Source organism: Dipodomys merriami, unplaced genomic scaffold, assembly GCF_024711535.1.
Source record: "Dipodomys merriami isolate MVZ:Mamm:240054 unplaced genomic scaffold, mDipMer1.0.p SCAF_34, whole genome shotgun sequence".
Lineage (NCBI taxonomy): Eukaryota > Metazoa > Chordata > Mammalia > Rodentia > Heteromyidae > Dipodomys > Dipodomys merriami.
Genome location: NW_027204937.1, coordinates 6,241,215 through 6,264,073, shown reverse-complemented (window position 1 = coordinate 6,264,073; position 22,859 = coordinate 6,241,215). Strand labels below are relative to the sequence as shown.

General features: G+C 38.5%; 1 protein-coding gene across 5 annotated transcripts in view; it reads right to left on the bottom strand.

Annotated features, from left to right (window-relative positions):
- The window catches only part of Nfia (nuclear factor I A), a 379,923-nt gene that overhangs the window by 176,605 nt on the left and 180,459 nt on the right, over positions 1 to 22,859 (bottom strand). For all 5 annotated transcript variants that reach the window (XM_069987173.1, XM_069987172.1, XM_069987171.1 and 2 more), the window contains exon 3: positions 5,399 to 5,464. In XM_069987173.1, coding sequence (XP_069843274.1) covers positions 5,399 to 5,464 — 66 coding nt within the window. The remainder of the gene's footprint in view (positions 1 to 5,398; positions 5,465 to 22,859) is intronic.

Genomic DNA, 22,859 nt, shown 5'->3' with positions numbered 1-22,859 from the left:
CACCAACATATGTGCAGCTACTAGACAGATGAAGAGGAATAGGCATGATTAAACCCAGAAAAAGTAACCTCAATACCAACCGCAATTGAAAATCCACTAAAACAACGTTAATATTGGCTGGTATGCAGATGGTAAGAGACAGTAAATAGGAAAGAAAAGGAGATGCACATAAGCTTTTCTTTTTCTGGCAAGGGAATCTTCCATTTTATTTTTTATTTCAGGGTACTCTCACTGGTGCCTGTGGGACCCAGGAAGGAGTGATTTCAGAGTACTAAGGTTGGCCTGCGCTGTTCCCTCAGATTCTGGTTCAGTGTGGCTCTGGAGAAGCGTGCCTTGAATTAAGTAAGACGGCTATCTTATGTGCTTTTCCCCTCATTAATGATTGACCTGATGCACCACAGAATGCAAGCTTTGAAGGACAGTTCACAGGCTGCAAACTTCAAGTAGGCACTTCAGATGTTCGGTCCCACAAATACTTTCAACAGTGGCCAAAGTATATCATGGGAATTCACGAAGGTAGAATGAATAGATTTTCGAAGTCTAAAGTCCAACAAATGAGACTGCTGAAAAGCTAGAGAAGGATTAAAGGAATGGTTCCCAGAAATAGCTGGAAACTTTATATCACTTTCATTCCCTATGCTAATTCAGCACTACCTAACATGATAGGACTCACATTTTAACCACACCTGCTCAGGGGAGCATAACTTGGTCTGAAAGGGCACTTGGAGCGTGCCTCTTATTTCTGACTCCTGGCACTACATACCTGTGTATTTATGCCTAGCACCCAAATTAGATTTTCAGCTTATCTAGAAGGTTTTTGTTTGTTTGTTTGTTTGTTTTGGCTGGTCCTGGGGCTTGAACTCAGGGCCTGGTAGCTGTTCTTGCGGTTTTTTCTGCTCTAAGCTAACACTTGAGCCATATCCACTTCACTTCCAGCTTTTGACAGATTAGAGACAGAAGTCCCATGGTCTATCCTTTCCCATGGTGGCTTTGAACTGTGATCCTCAGATCTCACCCTTCTGAGTAGCTAGGATTGCACCTATGAGTCACCAGCACCCAACATTTTAGAGGGATTTTTTTTTTCCTCTTAAAAAATCAAATCAAACAAAAAACTTTTGGTAACTTGACAGTAAGGAGACATTCAAAAATATGAGAATAATGACACATTCACCTACTTATTTATTCATTCAGCAAATAAATAACAGGTGTCTTCTAAACTCAAGGCAGTTTTGTTTTTCAAAAGAAATTTGTCATAAATCATACCCTCAATCTATTTTCAGGTGTCTTTACTTTTTCCTTTTCTTCTCCTTCCTCCCTGTTTTCTATCTTGCCTTCCTCCTTTTTCCCTCATTCCTTCCCTCCAGTACTGAGGACTGAAAACTCAGGGGCTCATATATGCTAAGCAAGTGCTCTACCACTGAGCTACACCCCAGAGCAGTTTACAGTGCTTTTCTTTTTGTTGCTGTTGTTGTCATTTTTTGTTGGTGTTTTTGGTCAGTACTGAGTCTGAACTTGGGACTTCATACTTGCCCAGTTGGTGTTGTACCACTTGAGACAAACCTTCAGCCTGGCTTTTTGCTTCTTATTTTGGTAATGGAATCTCAAGCACTTTTCTGTCTGAGCTGGCTTTAAACCATGATCTGCCAGATCACAGTCTCCTGAGTAGATATGAATACAAGCACGAGTTACTAGTGACTAGTTCCAGTTTACAGTTTTTAACAAGCCAGACTCTTCTAGCAAAAACTCAACATATATATGTACTACAGTGGATTTGAACTAAGAGCCTGGCACTACCACTTGAGCCATGCCTCTAGTCCATCAGCTAATTCTAAATACACACAGGACCAAACCTCCTTCCTAAGCACAGACTCTCAAGTTTCCAACAACTCTGAATCAGTTGTGCAGCTGCCTTGTTCTCACACACAAGAATGAAGAATAGAATGTGAGGGCAGAGCTGAATAGTAAAGTAGACGGGGCACTGTGAGGATGGTAGAAGTCTAAGAAGATCATTTATGTACAACATCTTAGAGCACAATAGGTGATTCCAAAGGACTTGCCTTCAAGTCTTGGTTTATTTCTGGAGTCCATTCTAGCTTTAGACTAGAGCACAGTCTACAGGATCATTTCTGTCAGCCAGGCACTATGTTATTTGCTGTGCCTATTCTCACGTCCATCCTCATGAAGTTGTTTTACCATCTCAGTTTTGCTAACAAGAGAACTGAGATTGGGGCAAATGCTCATGCAGTCACTCAACTACTTAATTAATTTTTATCACAGATCTGACTCCAGAGGCAATGTTAATCATCATAATATACTAATTTTGAGTTTCAGAGATTTTGGTCTGTTATCTCTGGGCTTCAAAATAATTCCTTCAAAATTCCCCTCTAATGCTCTAATTGGACAAAGATTTGTTTTCTTTTACAGTTGAGTCTTAAGGGAGTACAAGTAAAGAAAGCAAAAATTCCACAGGAAAAAAAAAACTGGCTAGTTGGCCAGGGAAGAAACAGCTGCATCCACTTTAGGTAACGTTACATGGCCTCGTTTATAGGTTTGCATGAAACAGCATGTTACCATTTGTCCACTCATTCTCCATGGTTTACCAGGGAAATACCATTCATTTCTCATTACCTTTTTCAAGAGCTGGGATTAAAAAGATTATTTTCTCTTGCATATATGTATTTATACTGAATAAGTAATGAGTTCCCACTTCACTTGAAGAACAGAGTTTGTCACATCTTCCTGCAGTGAGATCCCCAAAAACTTGTATATCTTTGTTTATCTACCTCGGAGAGTTCCCTTGTTCAAAACAACAAACAGACAAACAAATCCAGACACCTTTCGGAAACTTGTGAGGTAGCCAAGAAGAAAGGGACATGTGCTTGATTCAAACATCAACAGAGCATACACTCACAGGTAACTAACTTTCCTAACTTTCCCTGAAATCTTCATTTATTCCCTCTAGTGATTCCATGTCTGTGAGGAAGAGGTTAGATAGTGCTCCCCAATGACTTCATCTGAGATTGATCAAAGGCAGATGAAGGAAAGTGAGAACTCTGATTCTTCACTGGGGTGATTTAAGGTAAAGTATCTTCGATTTTTTTTTTTTTTGGTAGTTGATCTTATGTATTGGGGTTTGAACTCTTGCTTGTGTTTTTTGGCTCAAGGCTAGTGTTCTACCATTTGAGTCACACCTCCACTTTTGGCTTTTTACTGCTAATTGGAGATAAGAATTTCTGGGCTTTTCTTCCAGGGCTGACTTTGAACCATGGTTCTAAGATTTGAGCCTCCTGAGTAGCTAGGATTAGAGGTAGGAGCTTTCAGTACTCACCTTCTACTTCTTTCTCTTTGAAATACAGGGAAGTTGAAAAAGCATTTGGTATTTTATCTCAGTGTTTCTTTCTTTGTATTTGCTTGATCACCACAAAATGGTACCATGAATCCTTGAGGTAGTACCAAGTAATCGGGGGTTAAAAGCAAGCTCAGCAAGTATCATAATAATGCCTTTGGATGAAAAAACCAGGCTTAATCCCTGATGCTCTCTGGAATGATAACACACAATATCGGTATTGCAGGCAGTTCCAGAATGGCATATCCGGCCTTTCCTGCTCTCAATTTATATTTGCATGTGAACAGCTTGTCGGCCATTTTATGAAGACAGATGAATCTCAGGCCTGATAGAGGGGCAGCCAGACCTAATATGTGAACTATACACCCCTACTGCTTTAAATGACATAAAATGTGTACTTCTGAACACATGTTCAGGGAGAGTATGCACAAATATAGTCTATGAAAAAAAACATTTAAAGCAAGTGGAAAAGAATGAAAATAGACTTATAAATATTGTTCTTCAGAATACTAACAAAAATTCATATGTAGCTGTCTATGTCACTAAAAACAGCTTTCAGAGGTTCACCACCAGTTTTTTCTTAATATTCTGCTTTAAACAAAAACAACTTCCATCAAGAAAATAACATCAAAATATTAGTTCTTACTTCATGGCAAAGCGGAATAATATAACAAAAAATTCTTCAGGCTTAGGAAATGAAACAAATTCCCAAATATTAGTGACAGGATAGCTAATGCAATGCGATGAGCCCCATCCTCCACCCTACAACCTCAACATAAGTCAGTGTAACGATCTTTTCTGTAAGATCAGATGGAGAGCAAAATGGAAGAAATATAGAATGAAAGGAAGAAAGATCCAAGGAATGAAGTCATTCAAATTAGGTGAAAAACAAAGTGGATAAGTTTGTTTAAAAAAGAAAAATGGTAAGAATAATAGTGAATCACTGACAATACTTTTATTTAGCATAAACTAGGGAAAATCTTATGGTAAATATGTTCTACACACATCTTATTTAATTCTTCCATAGATAGGTAATATTGCCCTATATTAGATAAGAAAATCAATACTCTGAGAGATTAAACAACCTATTCAGTATTACGAGGTCAAGAAATATGGAATTTTGTGATAATATAGTATTTTACCTTATGATGGGTACTACTTAGTACTTCTCTGTTTTTATTAAAACTCAGGGTTTTACTGTCTAAAATTCCAGTGTTCTTCCTATTTAGAGAATATAGCACAAGTTTAGGATTTCACATGATACTATTATAATCATAAAGTGTATATTCCATTTTAATAAACTTTCTGCCATAGAATGTATATATAAGGGCTGGCAATATAGTTTAGTAGTAGACTGCTTGACAAAATATGCATGAAGACTTTGGTCCAATGCCTGTGACTACAAAAAAGAAATAAAAACAAAATTAAAAAATGCTTGTAATTTGTAAAACTGAAAAAACTATGTCATTTTATATTCTCACTATTTTATTATTTTATTTTAGACAACTCAAAGTAGAAAACTCCTTTCAAGATAGAGGTTGTTTTCTTAAAGCAATTTGCAGCAGGTTGAGTATAAGGTCCTAAAAGGCTTCAGAAATAAACTCTCCTCTGTGAATGATCTCTAGTCAGTAGCGAAGATAATAGGGTACCTGCCACTTTAAAAGAAACCAAAATGTCAGGGAAAAAGCTATGATTCTTTCTTTATGATTCGACAAATCAAGTCCACTTCTCAGGGTTCAGTTAGATTATCCACTTTCTTGGGAATCAAGATCCTCGGAGTACTGACAAATGGGAAGGGCTGTGATTGGAGCTGCTAAGGTGGTCCACAGAAGAAACAGTTCTGGGAAACTTCAGCTCTCTTTCCTCTGTCTCTGTCTCTGTCTCTGTCTCTGTCTGCCCCCGCCCCCCCTGCCAATTCCCTCCCTCTCAATCCTCATAGTTGTTCCTATGTGGGTCCCTCCTAGAGCAGACGCCTGAATCCTCCTGCCTTGCCTGGTTGCTGGCGCCTTGTGGACGCTAATAACAGCAGCCAGAGTCCCACACTAAACTTACCGTTTTCTGGCTGGTCCTTAATGTCAGCGTCACTTGGCTGGCTGGGACTTTCAGACTGACTTGAATCTGAAAAACATAAAAATACAGCCAAAAATTACAGGGTCTGTGAGAGAAAGTGGATCAGCGGTGCCAGACTTTCTCACAAGGTTCAGCCTATAGACTGAAGAAAGAGAACATGAGAGAAATGAACATGATGAGTAAAAAGAGAAAGGGCTAAGAGAGAAAAGGAAGGGAAGTTAGAGGTAGGGTGCTCAAGTCTTCCGAGAGCATGGTGCATTCTGTCTACACCTCTAGTAGTTTCCTTTGCATCAGATCAGAATGAAAGCACTTTAAGAAACCATTTTCTTATAGGAAGAACATTTCTAAACTGCTCTTCTCCATTATTTACACACTGGAGCCTGATAAAGACATCATCCTTCATTACACACATCTGAAGCTTGATTCAGAACATAATAAAGTGTCAAAACATATTTTGAAGCTGGTATATAAAAGCAACCCAAACAACAGTAACAAGCTCTGTTGCTATTTAGCTCTGTACTGCAGCAACAGATCATGCAGCTGAGCGCTAATACCCTAGCACGTGCACTCAAACTAGTTACATAGCTCAGAAAAGGCCAAGGCTCTGCCACACACAAAGGAAGTATAGTTTTCCTGCTGCACTCCTGCATTTGGGAGATCCGACAGGATTTTATTACCAGAGACAAGTTCTTACTCACTTTGATGGAATTAAATTGATTTCTTCTTTTAAAATAGAGGATAAGATTTTTGAACTTAAAAAAATTAACTTCATGAGTTAACTGAAAATAAACTAACATTGAATTTTTAAATTTAGATAAAATTAACTTGGATCAAAGAATTCCCCAGAATTAGAAGCAGGCACATTTATGATATATTTTAGGGAGAAAAAAATCAAGTAAGATGTTTCTGAGTGAATAACACATTTTCTGAGTACTTAAATCAACAAACATAAATACATTACACACACACACACACACACACACACACACATACACACACACACACACACACAACCTCTATTTGTGGAAAGGCTGGATGGAGATTTTACCTTGACTTTACAGGGTAAGAAATTGCTATTTGAAACTTGACCACATTTCAGCAAGAAGTTCAATGCAAGATCAAGAGTTCATGACACTTAAGTAGGATTAAATTGAAAGTATTACTTCTATTGCAAGGGAATTCTAGCATTGCCCTTGTCTTTCTTGGAGATACCATACGAAGATACAGCACTACTTGTGAATTTAGCTGCAGAAATGCTCACTTATGAGTTAAAAGACTTCTTGCTTTTAAGCAAATGAAAGATTTTAATAATCAGAAAGTCTTATACAGAATGTATCTATTTTAGAACTTTAATGTGATGATAACAAAATGTGTTTTTTTTTAAATTCAAATAACAAAAATGGCAAAATAGTGAATTTTTATTTAGGTCTGGAAAAATGATAGGCTTTTCTATTATCTTGTAATAATTGGCAGTGAATACACACAGAAATTGTGATCTGCAAATTGGAAATATAAATTGATTTATAAAGTTTAGCAACATAAATCAGTAATACTTAGTGCAGATGATTTAAAACACAATACAATTACTTTCTCTTTTCCTAAAGGAGGGTTTGGTAATTTTATTATTCAAAATTTCCAATTCAGTATTTTGAAAAACAATGAACATATGCTGGAGACACATAGCTCCATTATTTTTCTTCCAGAAAATCTTAAATCACTAATATCTTTAACTGAAACTAAATATCTCACCTATGTTTTTAGAGATGTCAAAATTCTTCCTGATCATTTCTCAAAACATACATAAAATTTTACTGACCATATTTTCTATGGAAAAATACTAGCAAAAAAACTAGCAAATATAATTGTCTATTTCATAGATTAAGCAATATATATATATATATATATACTATGTTTATGATTGTTGCTCTATGAACAAATGGAAAACATCTTTCATCTCAATTTAGCTATACAATGATTTTTTTATATTTATTTAACAATACTAAATGATAAGTGATAAAGATCTAGCTTCAAAAATTTTATTAATAACCTCAAAGTGCACTTCTTTGTTCTTTTCAATTTTTGTTTACAGTTGTTTTTCTGTTCTACCTTTAGAAAAAGAGAGTGTAATTATGGACAACATAAACATCAACAGAAGCTGAATATCAGGTAGAATGAAATTTAGCTTAAAATTCCAAGTTACGGGCAAACAAGCAAAGGACTGAGTGGTAAGAAAATGCTCAGAGTTGGTCTGCAAGGGGCCGCAGTGCTCTCGTGAAAGCTCACACACAACACACTGGGAAAGGCATCTCACCAAACTGAAAGTGAAGTGGCATTTCTCAGTTTTGTTAAAAACCTAGAGATCCTGCCATCTCTCCCAGTTTGCACACAGCCAAAGCCTTTCCCAGTAAGGCACATGTAAAGCCAAAACCCTCCAAGAAAATTATTTTTTGACCCTGGTCCATTTAATGCTGTTTCCTTTCCTGAATCAGGTCGTGGGGCTAGCCTCTGATGAGGATGGATGGACAGTTTTTCTAGTACTGTAAAAGGTCACTAAGGAAGTAAATGGCATCGTGCTAACCAGATAACCAGAATTACAAATTAATTTCTACCCATACATAATTGATACATATGAAAGATCTCTTTCTTAAGCACCTGCATTTAAATCCTATCAAGAAGGTTAGCAATTTACTTTTCTCCTTTACATATTTCTCAAGATCCAGAAACCAAACTAACTTTATGTCTTACTATTTTAGATAATTATGTTGTTGGTTGATAATAATTAGAGGCCCCAGAAAACAAATCCAATGGCAGAGAATTAAGTTCTCCTCTTGTATTGGAACCTCCTCCTGTAACAGTGACTTTCCTGGTTCCCTAGTTGAAAGCCAGATTTGTATTCTACAATGAAGAGAATATTACTTAAAGTGAGTTTAAATTTAAATGGTGGAGTTGGAAATGCTATTGTGAGAAAGTACATTAGGGTTGTCAATTTTTTCCCCATCTAGGGATTTGCTTTTTGTTTAAGGAACCTTAGACTTCAACCTAACCTTGAAACGCAATATTTCTTTTGGTTTTTAAAAAATTTATGAGCAGAAATTTAAAACTAAAATAGACAGGGTTTGCATATAGGAGTCTGGGTTAAGACCTCTTAATTGAACTGGTAGCCATCCATCTATGCATTTTTATGGCGCCTACAGCTATGTTGCGGGAATACTCAGACAAAGATAGTTCGCTACCAATATAATCACTAGGGAAAGGAATAAAATAAATCCTCAGGTCTGCATATTAGTCTCCGCTTTCATAAGCTTGTGAGATACAAGAACTAAAACCTTGCACTAGGTCAGATACTCAGCTATAGTTTCCCCCAGTATCAATTCTTCTTCCCTTCAGAAAGGAATGGCCAAAATTGCACAAATAGGTTAATATGGTAAAATAATAAGGCTAAGATATGAGAACCTTAGATTTCAACCTCAAATATACATCGAACATACTTCCCCATGTTTTATGTTTTTTAAGTTTCTTCCAAAGATAGAATAGGACTGAATCTTCCATCCTTAACTTAGAATTAGGTACCTTCCTTTCTGTAGCAATGAGGCTCACAGCAGGTGGATGTAACTATGTGAAAGTGATGTTAAATGATCGCTGGGGCCCTTAAAGAGTTCCTTCCTCCTCTTCTTTTCCCAGTTTCTCCAGCAGGGTGCCTGGCCCAGCCACACAGTTCAGTTAACTACCTGGACTGAAGAGATTTTTGTTCAGCTCTCTAACACTGAACAACTTCCAGTAACAAGAAAAATATATTATTAAGTTCACACCAAATAGGGAATAGAACTTCTAAATCGAGAAAAGGAGGGGAGAAGAAAAATGCTTTCATCTCTGCTTGATATCCCCCTTCTTCAGGACTGCCAAGGGAAAGTGAGGTACAGCCAGTTTGTGGGTGATTTGGAAATCTTACCCAGAGTTGAGAAATTGCAGACAGACCTCCTGTGATCCCCCGGCCCATCGACCACCAAGGCTGAGCTGAGGACATTGTCTGACACACAAGAGGCCGTCTACAGATGTGTACAGGGTAAAATGATGGATGGCAGGAACATTTTGCACATTCAAAAAACACAAAGGTGGAGAGCAATCCACCATCCTCCCATGTCCTCAAAATCCTAACAACTGCTATTGTGAACCTCTTGATAAAGGAGGAGCAGACACGTCATGGTGAGAAATCCTTTCCTCCCCTAAAGCACACCAATGTAATTCCTATTCAATCAACATGATAGCAACAAAAGTCTATGGATCATAAAAGTACAAATTCTAGTTCCACTAGAAAAATCATTCAGCCTCAGTATCTACATGTATAATGATTTGGCTAAATGAGGTCTGAAAAGCCTTGCTAGAATTGTGTGTCCAGTTTTAAATCTCTCCAGTTAGGAGGCAATAAGAAGATACTAGAAGGCACACACACACACACACACACACACACACACACACACACACACACACACACACACAACACACACACGAGTTAGGCAAGCAAAAGAAAGAAAGTAAAAATTCTGCATAAAAGAGTTTTTGTAGTGTGAAAAAAATAAAAGGCCAAGACAGGAAAGAATATTTTCTTGCACATAAATAGAGGTAGGAGTATTCTTGGGACTAATAGTGACCACCCTGACAGAAATAAGTAGTAACCACCTATAATTTTAGCCCTTAAAAGATGTTAGGTAGGTTTGTGTTTCTCATGTTTGGAGAGATGAGTACTTTGCAACAAAGTTGGGCCAAATAACACACTCTTATATTCATGTAATTATAACAGAAAAAGTAATCCTATTTCTGATTGGTACTGTAAGAGACTTTATATTGTCCAAAAAGAAATATGTTCTTTACCTGACTTACATAACTGTAACCCCTCTATACATCACCTTTATAATAACAATAAAATTTTAAAGCCATAAGAGTTAAGACTTTATTTTGATCACCTAGTGTCATATTTATTTATAAGCATCTCATATTAACTACAGTAGGCAAACCTAGAAAAGCAAATGGCTCTGAGAATCTTATTCTGTTTATTAGTCTCATGGTTACTCTTTAAAAATACCATTATCATAATACTTATAATATTTAGGAATACTGTTTGTTCCTAGTGTAACCATAACCTTACAGACTGATGTGAGCATAAATATTTGCAACGTATTACTTGGTAATATAAAATGTCAGCATCTAGGTGTACCCATGTATATACAATTTGTGTTGTAAGTATAAACATTGATGAATGGAACACCACCAGCTAAATGTAACATTATCCATCATGATCTAGTGAAGAACAAACAGAAATCTGTAATACCATTAGTAAGTCTTGGCCACTTAAATTTATGCAATTATTATTAGGCCATCCAGAGAACAGCTAAAAACCTTTAAGCATGGTAAATAACCAAACCTATATTTTAGGTCATATTAGATATACACTAGCTGTGGCTTGCCCAATGAAAAATGAACAATGACCTAGTTCTTAGACGAGATAAACTATGAGATGGGTACCACCATAGAAGATTGCTTAAGTTTTAGAGACAGAAACATTCTTTAAATGGCAAGTCTTATCTTTCCCACATAAAAAAAAACAGTATTCAGTCCCCACAACTTTCCCAGCAAGCTAGAACTATGGATAAAAATGCTGTAAATTACAGTATGCAAAGGGAGCTACGAGGTGAGGCCAGAGGAAGTGGTAGCTGCACAAGGATCAGCTAGTTTACACACGCAGAGAAGAAAGGCTGTGTTCAAGCAGCAGCCACTTGGAAGGGGTCCACTAGACCACCCCGGGGGCTGCCAGCTGCTCTGAATATCCACCCTCTAGCCACGCCTGTATCTGGCATTTTCAGGCCTAGTTAAGATGGTTATACAATCTGGGTTACCACTAGTTTTCATTCTTGAAACTTCCCTTTGTGTACTGCCTTTTTGAACAAGAAATTTGTGAAATATTAAATTTGCGGGAATTAGACATTTTTTTTTTGGCATGAATGCTGGTATTCAAAGCCCATCTGTTGAGTCGGGGCTGCAGATGATGACGAGGCTGTTTAAGTTGAAGAATGAGTCAACCATCTTATCACCTACTCACAAAAGTGTTATGTGCAAGAGGAGGCTGTGGGAAGATACACGGTTTTAACGCACTGAGGGAAAATTTAAATGGTGTCTAACTATCGCGTGATAACAGTAAGGAGAAAATTGTTGCTAAGTTTTAAGAATTTTGAAAGTAAGGAAAGAATGACTCAGTCATGAAACCCTCAATTTTCACATCACCTGGATTTCACAGAGGGATCAGCTTTGCCAGGGACAATAAAAGCGAAGTGAATGGTAAGAAGATAGTGATAGTAAAAGGTAACATAGCACAATACTTGGACTACTTGTGTAACTTCTCACATTTGCTTTCTGTATCTTGCGGGAGTGGGGGAAGAGCTAATGGTTCACACCTGTAATCCTACTCAAGAGGCTGAGAGCTGCAGATCCAGTTAGAAGGCAGTCAAATTCATCTCCAATTAATCAGCAAAACAACAACTCAAAAAGCCAATGTGGGACTCAAGTCCTAGAGGACCAATCTTGAAGGAGATCCAAAGGGACAGTGCCCAGCTTTTGAGTTCAAGCACCTGGACCAGCACAAAAAGAAGGAAAAAAAAATGAAAGGAAGAAAAAAAAAAGAAACAGATGGAGACAGAGACAGAAAGGAAGAAAAAGGTCCTATGACTAAAATGTTTAAGTGATCACTTTGACTTTGTTTTTCCTATAAGAGAAACAAATGGTGCTGACATGGGAGGGTAACCTGTTGATTAATTCAGAAGTCAAGTACCTGAGTCAACCTTGTCACCTACCCCCAATCCAATGTAAACGAAGATCTACATAAAAAGCCTTCAATATAAAATCATCACATGCCAGTATTGTGCTTAACTTCTCCTTTCACACACATCTTTCCTTTACAGTCAAAATTAATCCTAGTAGTAGGTTCTTAAAAATCTTATATATACTTGGAAGTGGTGCTGTAGCTCAAGTGGTAGAGCGCTCGCCTTGAGCTGAAGAGCTGAGGGACAGCGCCCAGGCCCAGAGTTCAGGCCCCACGACCGACCAAAAAAAAAAAAAATCTTATATACTTGAACATTATTTATATACTTTCCAATATAAATTAAAGTATAAAATGTGTGTACTTTCATGTTATAAAAGCAAATACAGGTCTGGGAAGGTGGCTCAGTGGTAGAGCACTTGCCTTGCATGCTCAAGGCCCTGGGTTCAATTCCTCAGCACCACATAAGCAAAAAGAAAAAAAGCCAGAAGTGGTGCTGTGGCTCAAGTGGTAGAGCACTAGCCTTGAACTGAAGAGCTGAGGGACAGTGCCCAGGCCCAGAGTTCAGGCCCCACGACTGGACCCAAAAAAAAAATAAAAATAAAAAAATAAAAGCAAATACAGTCTAAACCAGGTATCAGTGGCTTTCACCTGTAATCCTCTCTGTGCAGGAGGCTGAGATTTGAGTATCATGGTTTGAAGCCAGCCTGGTCAAGAGTGTCTATGAGCCTTTTACCCCCAACTAACCACCAAAAATCCAGAAGTAAAGCTGTGGCTCCAGTGGTAGGGCACCACTAGCCTTGAGTAAAAAAGCTAAGAGACAGTTCCTAGTCCCTGAGTTCAAGCACCAGTAATCCTCCCTGCCAAAAGGTAAAGGAATTAAATAAAAGTGATGCTTAATTGAGTTATAACCTGTGTGCATTATATTCATGCATCTGGATGTCTGTGAAGTCATTTATTTAAAGAATTAAAATGCCTCATATGGAGGGTAACCATGCTATTTAAGTTCAGGTAACACTTTAAATTTTAGCTTCCTTACATTTGCATTTTATTATTGAAGGAGTTTGAAAAGGTAAAAAAAAAATGCTAAAAAAAATCTCAGCTAGAACTTAGTTTTTTCATCTGTAAAAAGCGACATTGCTGATCATTTCACCTAACTTTTGCATTAAATAAAATAATGCAAGAAGACCTAGCTATAAAATTTATAGCCCCCCCCAAAAAAGCACATTTATTTCTGCCATACAGGTCTCATCTGATAAGTTTTTCATTTCTTTTAAAAAATCAACCCAACCACACATGATGTAGTTCTAGTATAAAATCCCAGTATTGCAGATCTGTTCTTCTCTCCCCCCCCACCCCCCCCACCCCCCCCCCCGGAAAAACAAAGAAAGAAAGAAAAAGATTCTCAATTCCCATATACTGGGAAAGAGATTATCTCTGATAATGGAAATGTAAATCTCAGTTTGTTGGTGTTTATTCCAGACAGACATTTGTGTGTTAAATCTGTTTATCAGGCAACACTTTGTCTAAGCCAGGAAGTACTAAGTCTTTGTATCAAGATGTATGCAAATGATTTCCCATGAGTCTCTGCTGTAAACTGCAGCAGGGGGAAAAATTCCTGTTACTTTACCAACAAGAAGCTACCACAAAAGTAGAGAAGAACAGAGAACCAAGCACTAGCCTATGCTGATGAGTCCAAACGAGTCCCAAACATGTGCTCACAGTCTGTTGCTCTTTATTTTAAACAGACTTGTTGTATTACATCTGTTTGTCAGACAACACTGTCTGGGTAGTCAGGCTTTGGGACCTGTGTGAAAATGAATGGTGACCATAATCCCATGAAATAACCTGTCTGTGGCAAAACTCCAAACCTCCTACCACTCAAAGAGTCCCCACCAATGGGAGCTACCACAAAACCTGGGAAATTGTAAAAGAAAAATTCATCCAATTCTAACATTTTGTCTGTTAAAAAAAAAAAAACAAACCCAAAACCTTTTTATACCCATTGGATTGTCTGTATAAGAGATTCTTGACACAAGGGTGAACTTTATCATCCAAATTAAACTTAAAAAAAAATGCTAATGAACACCCTGTCTAATGATCAAAAACAGGGAGATTTTAAATGAAAATAACAGGAAAGTACTAGACTTATTCCTTGCTGCTATTATTGAAGTATTTATCCTGGAATCTCTTTTCTTTTAATTTGAACACAACCAACACTTTTTTTTTTTTAACACATCTATCTATACATGAAGAGTTAGTTGAACAGTGAATTTCTTTTCTTTTTGTTTTTCTTGTTCGTTCTGAGGATTCGAAAATCTTACCAGAGAAACTGAATTGGTTTAGCTTGTCTTCCTAGACAAAATAAACACTTTAGGACTCTACTTGTTTGTATTCTCCTCAGTGGCGCTGTATGCATCAGCAGCTAAAAACAAAGAAACTTTTTAGCTGCTCAGACAAAATGCAGAAGCTTCCCAAACAAGAGATGGGAGGGGGCAGGGGTTCAGGGAAGGGTGGGGGTGGAGGAGTGTGCAGAAAGTCTGACAGTCCATTCAATATAGGGATGATGGCTATAATGCATCCAGGGTCCCCTTGCTAATTAAATATGCATTGGCACCGTTTTGATCGATGCAAGCCATGGATCAGATGACGCACCTGAAAAATCTTGAGCACAGAGCTCCCAGGAAAAAAGGGAAAATACAGTCTTGTCTCCTTATCTTTGTTTTCAAAGGCTCTCAATTTCTGTGCTTAGATATCTAATTTAATTCTCTCACCCCTCAGCAAACTGGATTAGGGAAGTCAATACTGCCTTTGTGCATCGACAGGAAAACACAGCTTTCCTTTTATTCAATTTAGCTATGACCTTTAGACAAAGATAATGACAACTATCTAAAAGTAAGGTTAAGGCCTCAAGAAGAAGACCCCAGAGCTAAGGCTCTCTAGGAGATTTGGGTGACATTTTTCCTAGTGGTAAGGGAGAAAGGAGAAAGGAGATAAAGAATTGGTAGGGGTAAAAAGAAAGTACAGTGAAAAGAGATTTGAAACTGCTGGTGAGATGACCAAAGTCTCAATATTCAACTGGGTCCTGTCATATCCACAACCAGAAGCTAACTCTGTAAACAGAAATGAGAAGATAGGGGTTTGCAACCCTCAAATGAAAAGTGATTGATTCAATCAATGAATACCCAGGACAAACCAGCAGGGGACTGAATGTTTACTCAATGGCACCATGTTCCTCACAGATGCCTTGATCTTTAGCAACAGAAGCAGGACCAGAACCAACCCTAGCAACTCCAAGAGTCACCATGTATGTGCCTTCTGATGAGCCTTCAGATGCTCTGTAAGACATTCTGGCCACAAAGACTAACTAAGTCTAATCACAACTAGTTTATATCTAACCTGTATGTTGTACATCACATGACATAACCATTTGCCTAGAATTTTTCTCAATTAATGGAAAGGTTAAAGATTTTGTGGTTGAGTGAATCAGAGGGTGTTCTTCCTCTTCCTCCAGAAAGCATTTGGAAAAGCAGGAAGTCCCACCACTGATTAAAGATATAACCTGAGATTTTGGATAAGTCTAGTATTCTATAGGGGTAGCAGGGCCCACACCACTGCCTTTAAATAAAGGGAAAATGCTACTGAATCATTCTCCCTCCTTGCCTTCCTTCCTTCCGACATTTCTTTCTTTCTTTCTTTCTCTTTCTTTCTTTCTTTCTTTCTTTCTTTCTTTCTTTCTTTCTTTCTTTCTTTCTTTCTTTCTTTCTTTCTTTCTTTCTTTCTTTCTTTCTTTCTTTCTTTCTTTCTTTCTTTCCCTCCTTGGGATGGCTCATTCCACCCACCTATCCATCTATCCATCCATCTATTCACTTATTACTTCTATCAACATCTAAACTGTGTATCTTTTACTCTGTACTCCTCTTGATACAAAGTGAAGAAAGGCAATAGCTCTGCCTTCCTGGAGTTCTCCATCAGTCAGAATAATGATTTAAAAAAATATAGCAAGAGTCCGTGACATCTCTTCATTGCTATGTCCTGTCTCCTAGTGAAAGTAAGATAGAGAGGTAGCATGTACTCTATAGTTGCTTTTATCCTTTTTACTCTTGGTAGTAATCAGTATTATGAAACATACCCTTGTAGCAGCATTTACAGCAGCCTAGACCCTAACTATTAGTGGTAACAGTTGAGATGGATTCTTCTAGCGAGACAGGGGTTTAGGTGTGGTTCCCTCAATACTGGGCTATAATTACCACAAATGTGTATTGCTGGAAATGCTGGAAAGCACCGAAATCATTTAGGGAAATAAAGATCTCCCCCTTCAGTATCCAGTTCCTAGCTGGTGCAGAATGCTGTTCTAATCAGGCCTGGTGACCTCCCATTCACAAAAAATGGCCATTTGAGCCGAAGAAGCTGTTGTCCAGTAAAAAAAAAAAAAAAAAAAAAGGCAAAGTACTTGGTATAAGAAAACCTAAGTTGGAGCCACTTCCTGACCATTTCTTCTAGCTTTATGGAGTTGGGCCAGCCTGTCACCTCCCTGAACACCCACTTACTCATCATCCAAGTATCTAACTCAAGACGAGGAGGACTGAATGGCATGATTTAACATGCCTTGTAAGTTCTGAAGAGCTGTCATTCTCCAACTGCACAGGGCATGAAAGCCGGTTTTCCAAAGGATATAAACTGCTTAAAGCATCACATCGAGTATTTATTTTTATTTCCTGTCTCATTTTTACTGGCAGATAGCACAGTGTCTAGAACACGCAGATCCTAATATATGTTTGTTGAAATGGAATTGCAATTAGAAGGTAGAAAAATACTTCTTTGGGGGCCATGAAATACCACAGAGTCTATCTTGGGAGGTTTCAACAGGTGTTTTGGGGTTAGACTGTCTGGTTTCAGGAAGACTGCATGACTACAGGGTGGTATGTTACATGGGAGGCAGGAGGCTTGCTTTCTGGTTCTGAATTATCCACTTTTTCTTAGCTATGTACATTCTCACCTGTCCAGGCTGGAAAAACTATAAAGACAGGGCATTACATGTTCCATGAGCATTCTTTCCAGCCCTAAGTTCTACAGTTGAAATTGATCATTAGCAGATGAGTTGCTAGTCTTTGGGCTTTACTCAGGACTGACTTTCCCATTTCACCAAAGGGGACTGGGTGATATTTGTTTATTTGTTTCTCTATAAGTGCAAGTAGAAATAACATGAGTGCAGTACTCATTACAAGTCCAAGGCTGTCTCTTCTTTACTTTATAAATGACCACAAATAGCCCACTAAGAGTTGCAAATGTTTATCTTCAGTGACTTGGCAAACCCCTGACCAGAGGCCTATAAAGAAAGTTTTCTCTTTGGAGCCTAACTCATATGTCACCCAGAACATCAGAAAACTTCTGCTGTGTGTTTTAAAAACTACTGAAGCTAGGAACTGGTGGCTCCTGCCTGTAATCCTAGCTGCTTGGGAAGCTGAGATCTGACGATGGCAGTCTGAAGCCAGTCCAGGCAGGAAAGTCTTAAGATTCCTAATGAAAAAAGCTAAGGAACAGAGCCCAAGCCCTGAGTTCAAACCCTGGTACTGGTTAACACACATACACACATACTCCCCTCCCCCTCCCCCCAACACACAAAGCTATTGAATAAAGAACTTAGTCTGTTGGGAGGCGCATAGATTTAATAGTTGTGTAAAAATGGTGTTGGAGACTAAATACAGGTTAGCATTAATGCTCTATCACTGGAATATACCTAGAACAATACTTTTACAAAATATTTCAGATCTACCTTCTCTAAATAATGGGCATTGAAATCCCATATTAACCTTTCCCCACATTTTGGCATTGGAACCTATAACACATATGACCAAATATAGGGAGCTATTAATGTAATCAAACCAAAATTGCTCCTCAAATTTCCCATATTACCACAATAATGGTCTGGCAAAATCTGTATCTGTTCAAATTCACCGAGCCTTTTCTGAGTGGAAATTGTCATATATTTCTATACTTCTGTGTCTTTATGCTAGATAAAATGATGTAAATGATTTAAGTGAGTCATTCTACTTTTAGGAGTTTCTGTTTAGATTCTATCATGGCTTTCTTCTTGACATATGCAGTGCTAAGTTATTTAAAATTAATTGCAGTACAATATTTTAAAGTTTCTTCTCATGGTGCTAATCTCAAGTGCTTTGGATGTTTGAACCACACTTGGAAGCCATCAAGTTCTGTGTATCCTGAAAGAACAGAGTGCTTGAACATGCTAAAGAGATTAGTCAGTGATTCTTCAGCAAACTTTAATCTATCACCAAAGCTGCATTGGATTATAAAATTTTAAAAATGTGTGAGCTGATACAAATGAGAAAACTGCCAACATCCCTTACAACAAGGGGGAAAAAAAAACAACAAAAACCAAACCTGGATAACTAACACACATGAATTCGCTTTGGAATCCTGCAAAACTTTTGCAACTCCCCTTCTCCCAATCATGGGGTCCTACACAAATCTCAAACACCCTGGACCACTGAAGCACCTGTGCCCACACCTCCAATCCAAAGATCATCATATGTGTCATTCTGGTTTTCATTTCAGGACATAATCACTACTTTCCCCCCCCCGGATTATATTGAGTGGGAGATTAAAAATTATTTCCCATGCCAGTAATTCAGTATGAATGAGTAAGTTGCCTGGTAAGAGGCATAAAATTAAATTGTCTTTCCTACAATGCCTGCTATCAGTTTGCATAGAATTAGTGAAGTGAATTATCTTCAGGATGTACATTAAGAAAAGTGTCTTTTCATCACCAGCATTTATTTTGGTGAAAAAAATTATGTTTAGTAGGATATCTCTCTTTGATACAAGTGCTAGTTCAATATCCTTCACCATCAAACAAGTGTAATAAGCAGGTGACTGGAGTTTTAATTCAGTTTTCAAAAAAATCAACACAGATCCAAAGAATGACTAATAATTAACCTTTCTCAGGAGGAAGAATCTTGTTTATGTCAGTCCATCAAGTACTTATTATCACTACTATGTATAAAGCACTGGAGATTTTACTCCATTCCTTAGCAGTTTACACTGTTTAATAAGAACTACAGCCAAGTCAGGTGCCAATGGCTCATGCCTGTAATCCCAACTACTCAGGAGGCTGAGATCTGAGGACTGCCATTCCAAGCCAGGCCAGGCAGGAAACTCTGTGAGATTCTTATCTCCAATGAACCACCAGAAAACCAGCTGTGGCACTGTGGCTCAAAGTGGTAAAATGCTAGTCTTGAGTGAAAAAGCTCAGGGACAGAACCCAGGTCGAGTTCAAGCCCCACAAGTAGCAAAAGGAGAAGAAGGATGAGGAGGAGGAGGAGGAGGAGGAGGAGGAGGAAGAACACCCACAGAATTCTGTATCATTTATAAAAGAATGCATTTCTGAGCTGGGCGCTGGTGGCTCACACCTGTAATCTTAGCTACTCAGGAGGCTGAGATCTGAGGATCACAGTTCAAAGCCACCTGGGGCAGGAAATGTTGTGAAACTCTTATCTCCAATAAACCACTAGAAAACCGGAAGTGGCGCTGTGGCTCAAGTGGTAGAGCACTTGCCTTGACCTAAAGAGCTCGGGGACAGGACCCAGGCCCAGAGTTCAAGCGCCACAACTGACCCCCCCCCCAAAAAAAAGAATGCACTTCTGATTCTCCTATTCTAGCCACATCTCATCATCACCACTAGTGGTAACATTGAGTTTTTCAGAGATTAGGACCCTTTCTAATGTCTAGCAGCAGTGGAAGGAGGTAGAACATTAGATAAATCAGAAATGGCAGCTGGGTACCAGTGGCTTATGCCTGTAATCATGGCCACTTAAGAGGCTGAGATCTGAGGATCACAGTTCAGAGCCAGTCCACACAGAAAATTCCATGAGACTCTTACACCCAATTAACCACCAAAAAGCTGGAAGTGGAGGTATGGCTCAAGTGGTAGAGTACCAGCTTTGAGCAAAAAAGAAAGAACATGAGGCCCTGATTTTAATTCTGGTCCCAACAACAACAAACACAATCACACACACACACACACACACACACACACACACACACACACACACACACACACACACACACACACACACACACACACACATCCTACACACACAAAGAAATGGCCTGTTTCATATTCAACCCAAATCACATGTATCTTAACTTTCATAATTTCCCAAATACCCTGGTCATAGTAGAAATCTATGAGCAAGTAAAAAGTTGTACAAAAGTGAGTGTTTCTGTTTTCTAGCCATGCTCTATTCTCACACAACCTCACTCTACCACCTTTGAGCTCCACGACAAATCTTAAGACCTAGCAGCATCAGTACTAGCAAGGCACTGGTGGGTCTGTGTGTTCAACTGATCCGTGTATCATCTCTTCCATCTCAGATCTGCAACCTTAAATAAGAATTAACCACTGACTCAACCACAGTTCATTGAAACCTATGAACATCCTATCTCAATTCTGTACTGTTTTATTTTATTTTATTTTTGGCTACTAAAAGACAAAAACATCATGAATGGGAAAAGCAGTCCAAGGGAATAGGATCTTTTGTTGTTGTTTTCAAGGCAGGAACAAAAGAAGTAGCATGGTTTGAATAGGGAACAGAGGCAGCAACTCTTACACTGGGAAATTTACTTGTAAGAGACATGGTATAGCTTGAAACAAAAAAAGAAACAAACAAGAAAACCACAAGTAAACTTGTTCAACCACTTTGGAAAGCAGTATGGAGGTTCCTCAAAAGACTTCACATACATCTCCCCTATGACCCAGCAATCCCACTTTTGGGCATTTACCCAAATGTTTACAAACAAGACCACACTAAAGCTACCAGCACAACTATGTTTATTGCAGCATTATTTACTATAGCTAAGATATGGAACCAACCCAGATGCCCCTCAGTAGATGAATGGATCAAGAAAATGTGGTATATATACACAATGGTATTCTATGCCTCCATCAGAAAGAATGACATTGCCCCATTTGTTAGGAAATGGAAAAACTTGGAAAAAATTATATTAAGTGAAGTAAGCCAGGCCCAAAGAAACATAGGTCCCATGGTTTCCCTTATTTGCAATATCTAGTATATGTATGAGTCAAGCGGAAAAGGTCAGATAATGCGAGGTCAGGAAAATGAACCCTTAGATATGTATTTTAATGTTTTTTTCTTTCATGCATGTGTTTCTAACGCATTTATAAGATTATCTCTTTGTTGCTTTGTATGTCCCTCCCCCACAGTATAACCCCTGCTTTCACTATATTTGATGTCAGTATAACTTGTGGAGGAGATGGGGAAAAACCAGTTGTTTAAGGATACAGGTGGACCTGTTGCAACAATGAGAAGTACAAGTTGTCATGTCCAAAACGAGCTTTACAACGTCGGTGCGGGGGGGGGGGGGGAGGAGAAGGATTGGGATTGGGGGGGAGGGGGGAGGCTGGGAAGGGATGTGAAGGGTAAACCAAAGGAGGAGGGTGCAATGCTTGGTAAGAAATGTACGCATTATCCTGCCCATGTAATTGTAACCCCTCTGTACAGTATGTTCACAAATAAAATTAAATTAAAAAAAAAAAAAAGAAAACCACAAGTGGAGGTAAACTAATATCCAGCATGGCATCTTTGAGTCAGTAGGTTATTGCTGGGGGCAGGTGAGCAGTAGCAGCAGTTTCACATGGATATGGGAGAGAAAAAAAGGATAACCCTTCTTCCATTTCCCTGACACCATCTATCACCCTGAAAAAGCAGTGCACAAATTCCATAAGGAGCCTTTTCTTTTTAGTAGTGGCTACGGTTTGCACATGGCTTGTGTCTCAAGGATTCACATACCCCAATCCCTAGCACGGTAGTGCTGGGAGGCGGTAGGACCTTCAAGCGATAGGGTCTAGGGGGAAGCAACTAGGTCATTGACAATGCTGGCCTTGGGGGGAAAAATGCAACCCTGGTTTCATGGGATCTGGTTAATTCTCTTGAAAGTGTTCTTAACAGGAAGGAAGTGGTTCCCTCCTAATCTTTCTCTGGCTTCCTTTCTTGTCATGTGATACCATACTCTTACACACACACCTGCCATGATGCATGCATGAGATACAGCCAGGTGGACCTTTGCCAGAGCCAGCTTCCCGAACCTAAATAAACTGTTCTCCTATGTAAAGTTCCCAGCCTCACGTACTTTGTTATAATAACAGAACATAGACTAAAAGAGTACTTGGGGACAATACTTTCCTCTTACTTTTTATTCAAATGATTCCCAAAACTTCACAGATTTGCTTTATATGTAAGCAACTTATCTAGTGATTTCACGCGTTAATGGGGGGGGGTCTTTAGAAAAGGAAACATTTCTAAAGTCTTAGTCAACAAAACATCATGCCACCTCTACATTATTATAAGCGTATGTCCTAGATTTAAGGAAGATCTCAAGTAGTTTAATTCCAAAGCCAAAATCAAAGTTCAGCAAACAGGTGTGAGGTGGGATTGAAGGGAAAAGGGTAGATGAGAGAAAAAATGATGAGGAAGCCATGCAGACAAGATTAAGAATGCAAATTAAGAAGAGTAAGGGAAGGGATAGGTAGGAGAGGGATGCTTGAGAATGTTGAAAGGGGTGACATTGATCAAGATATATCATACTCATAAA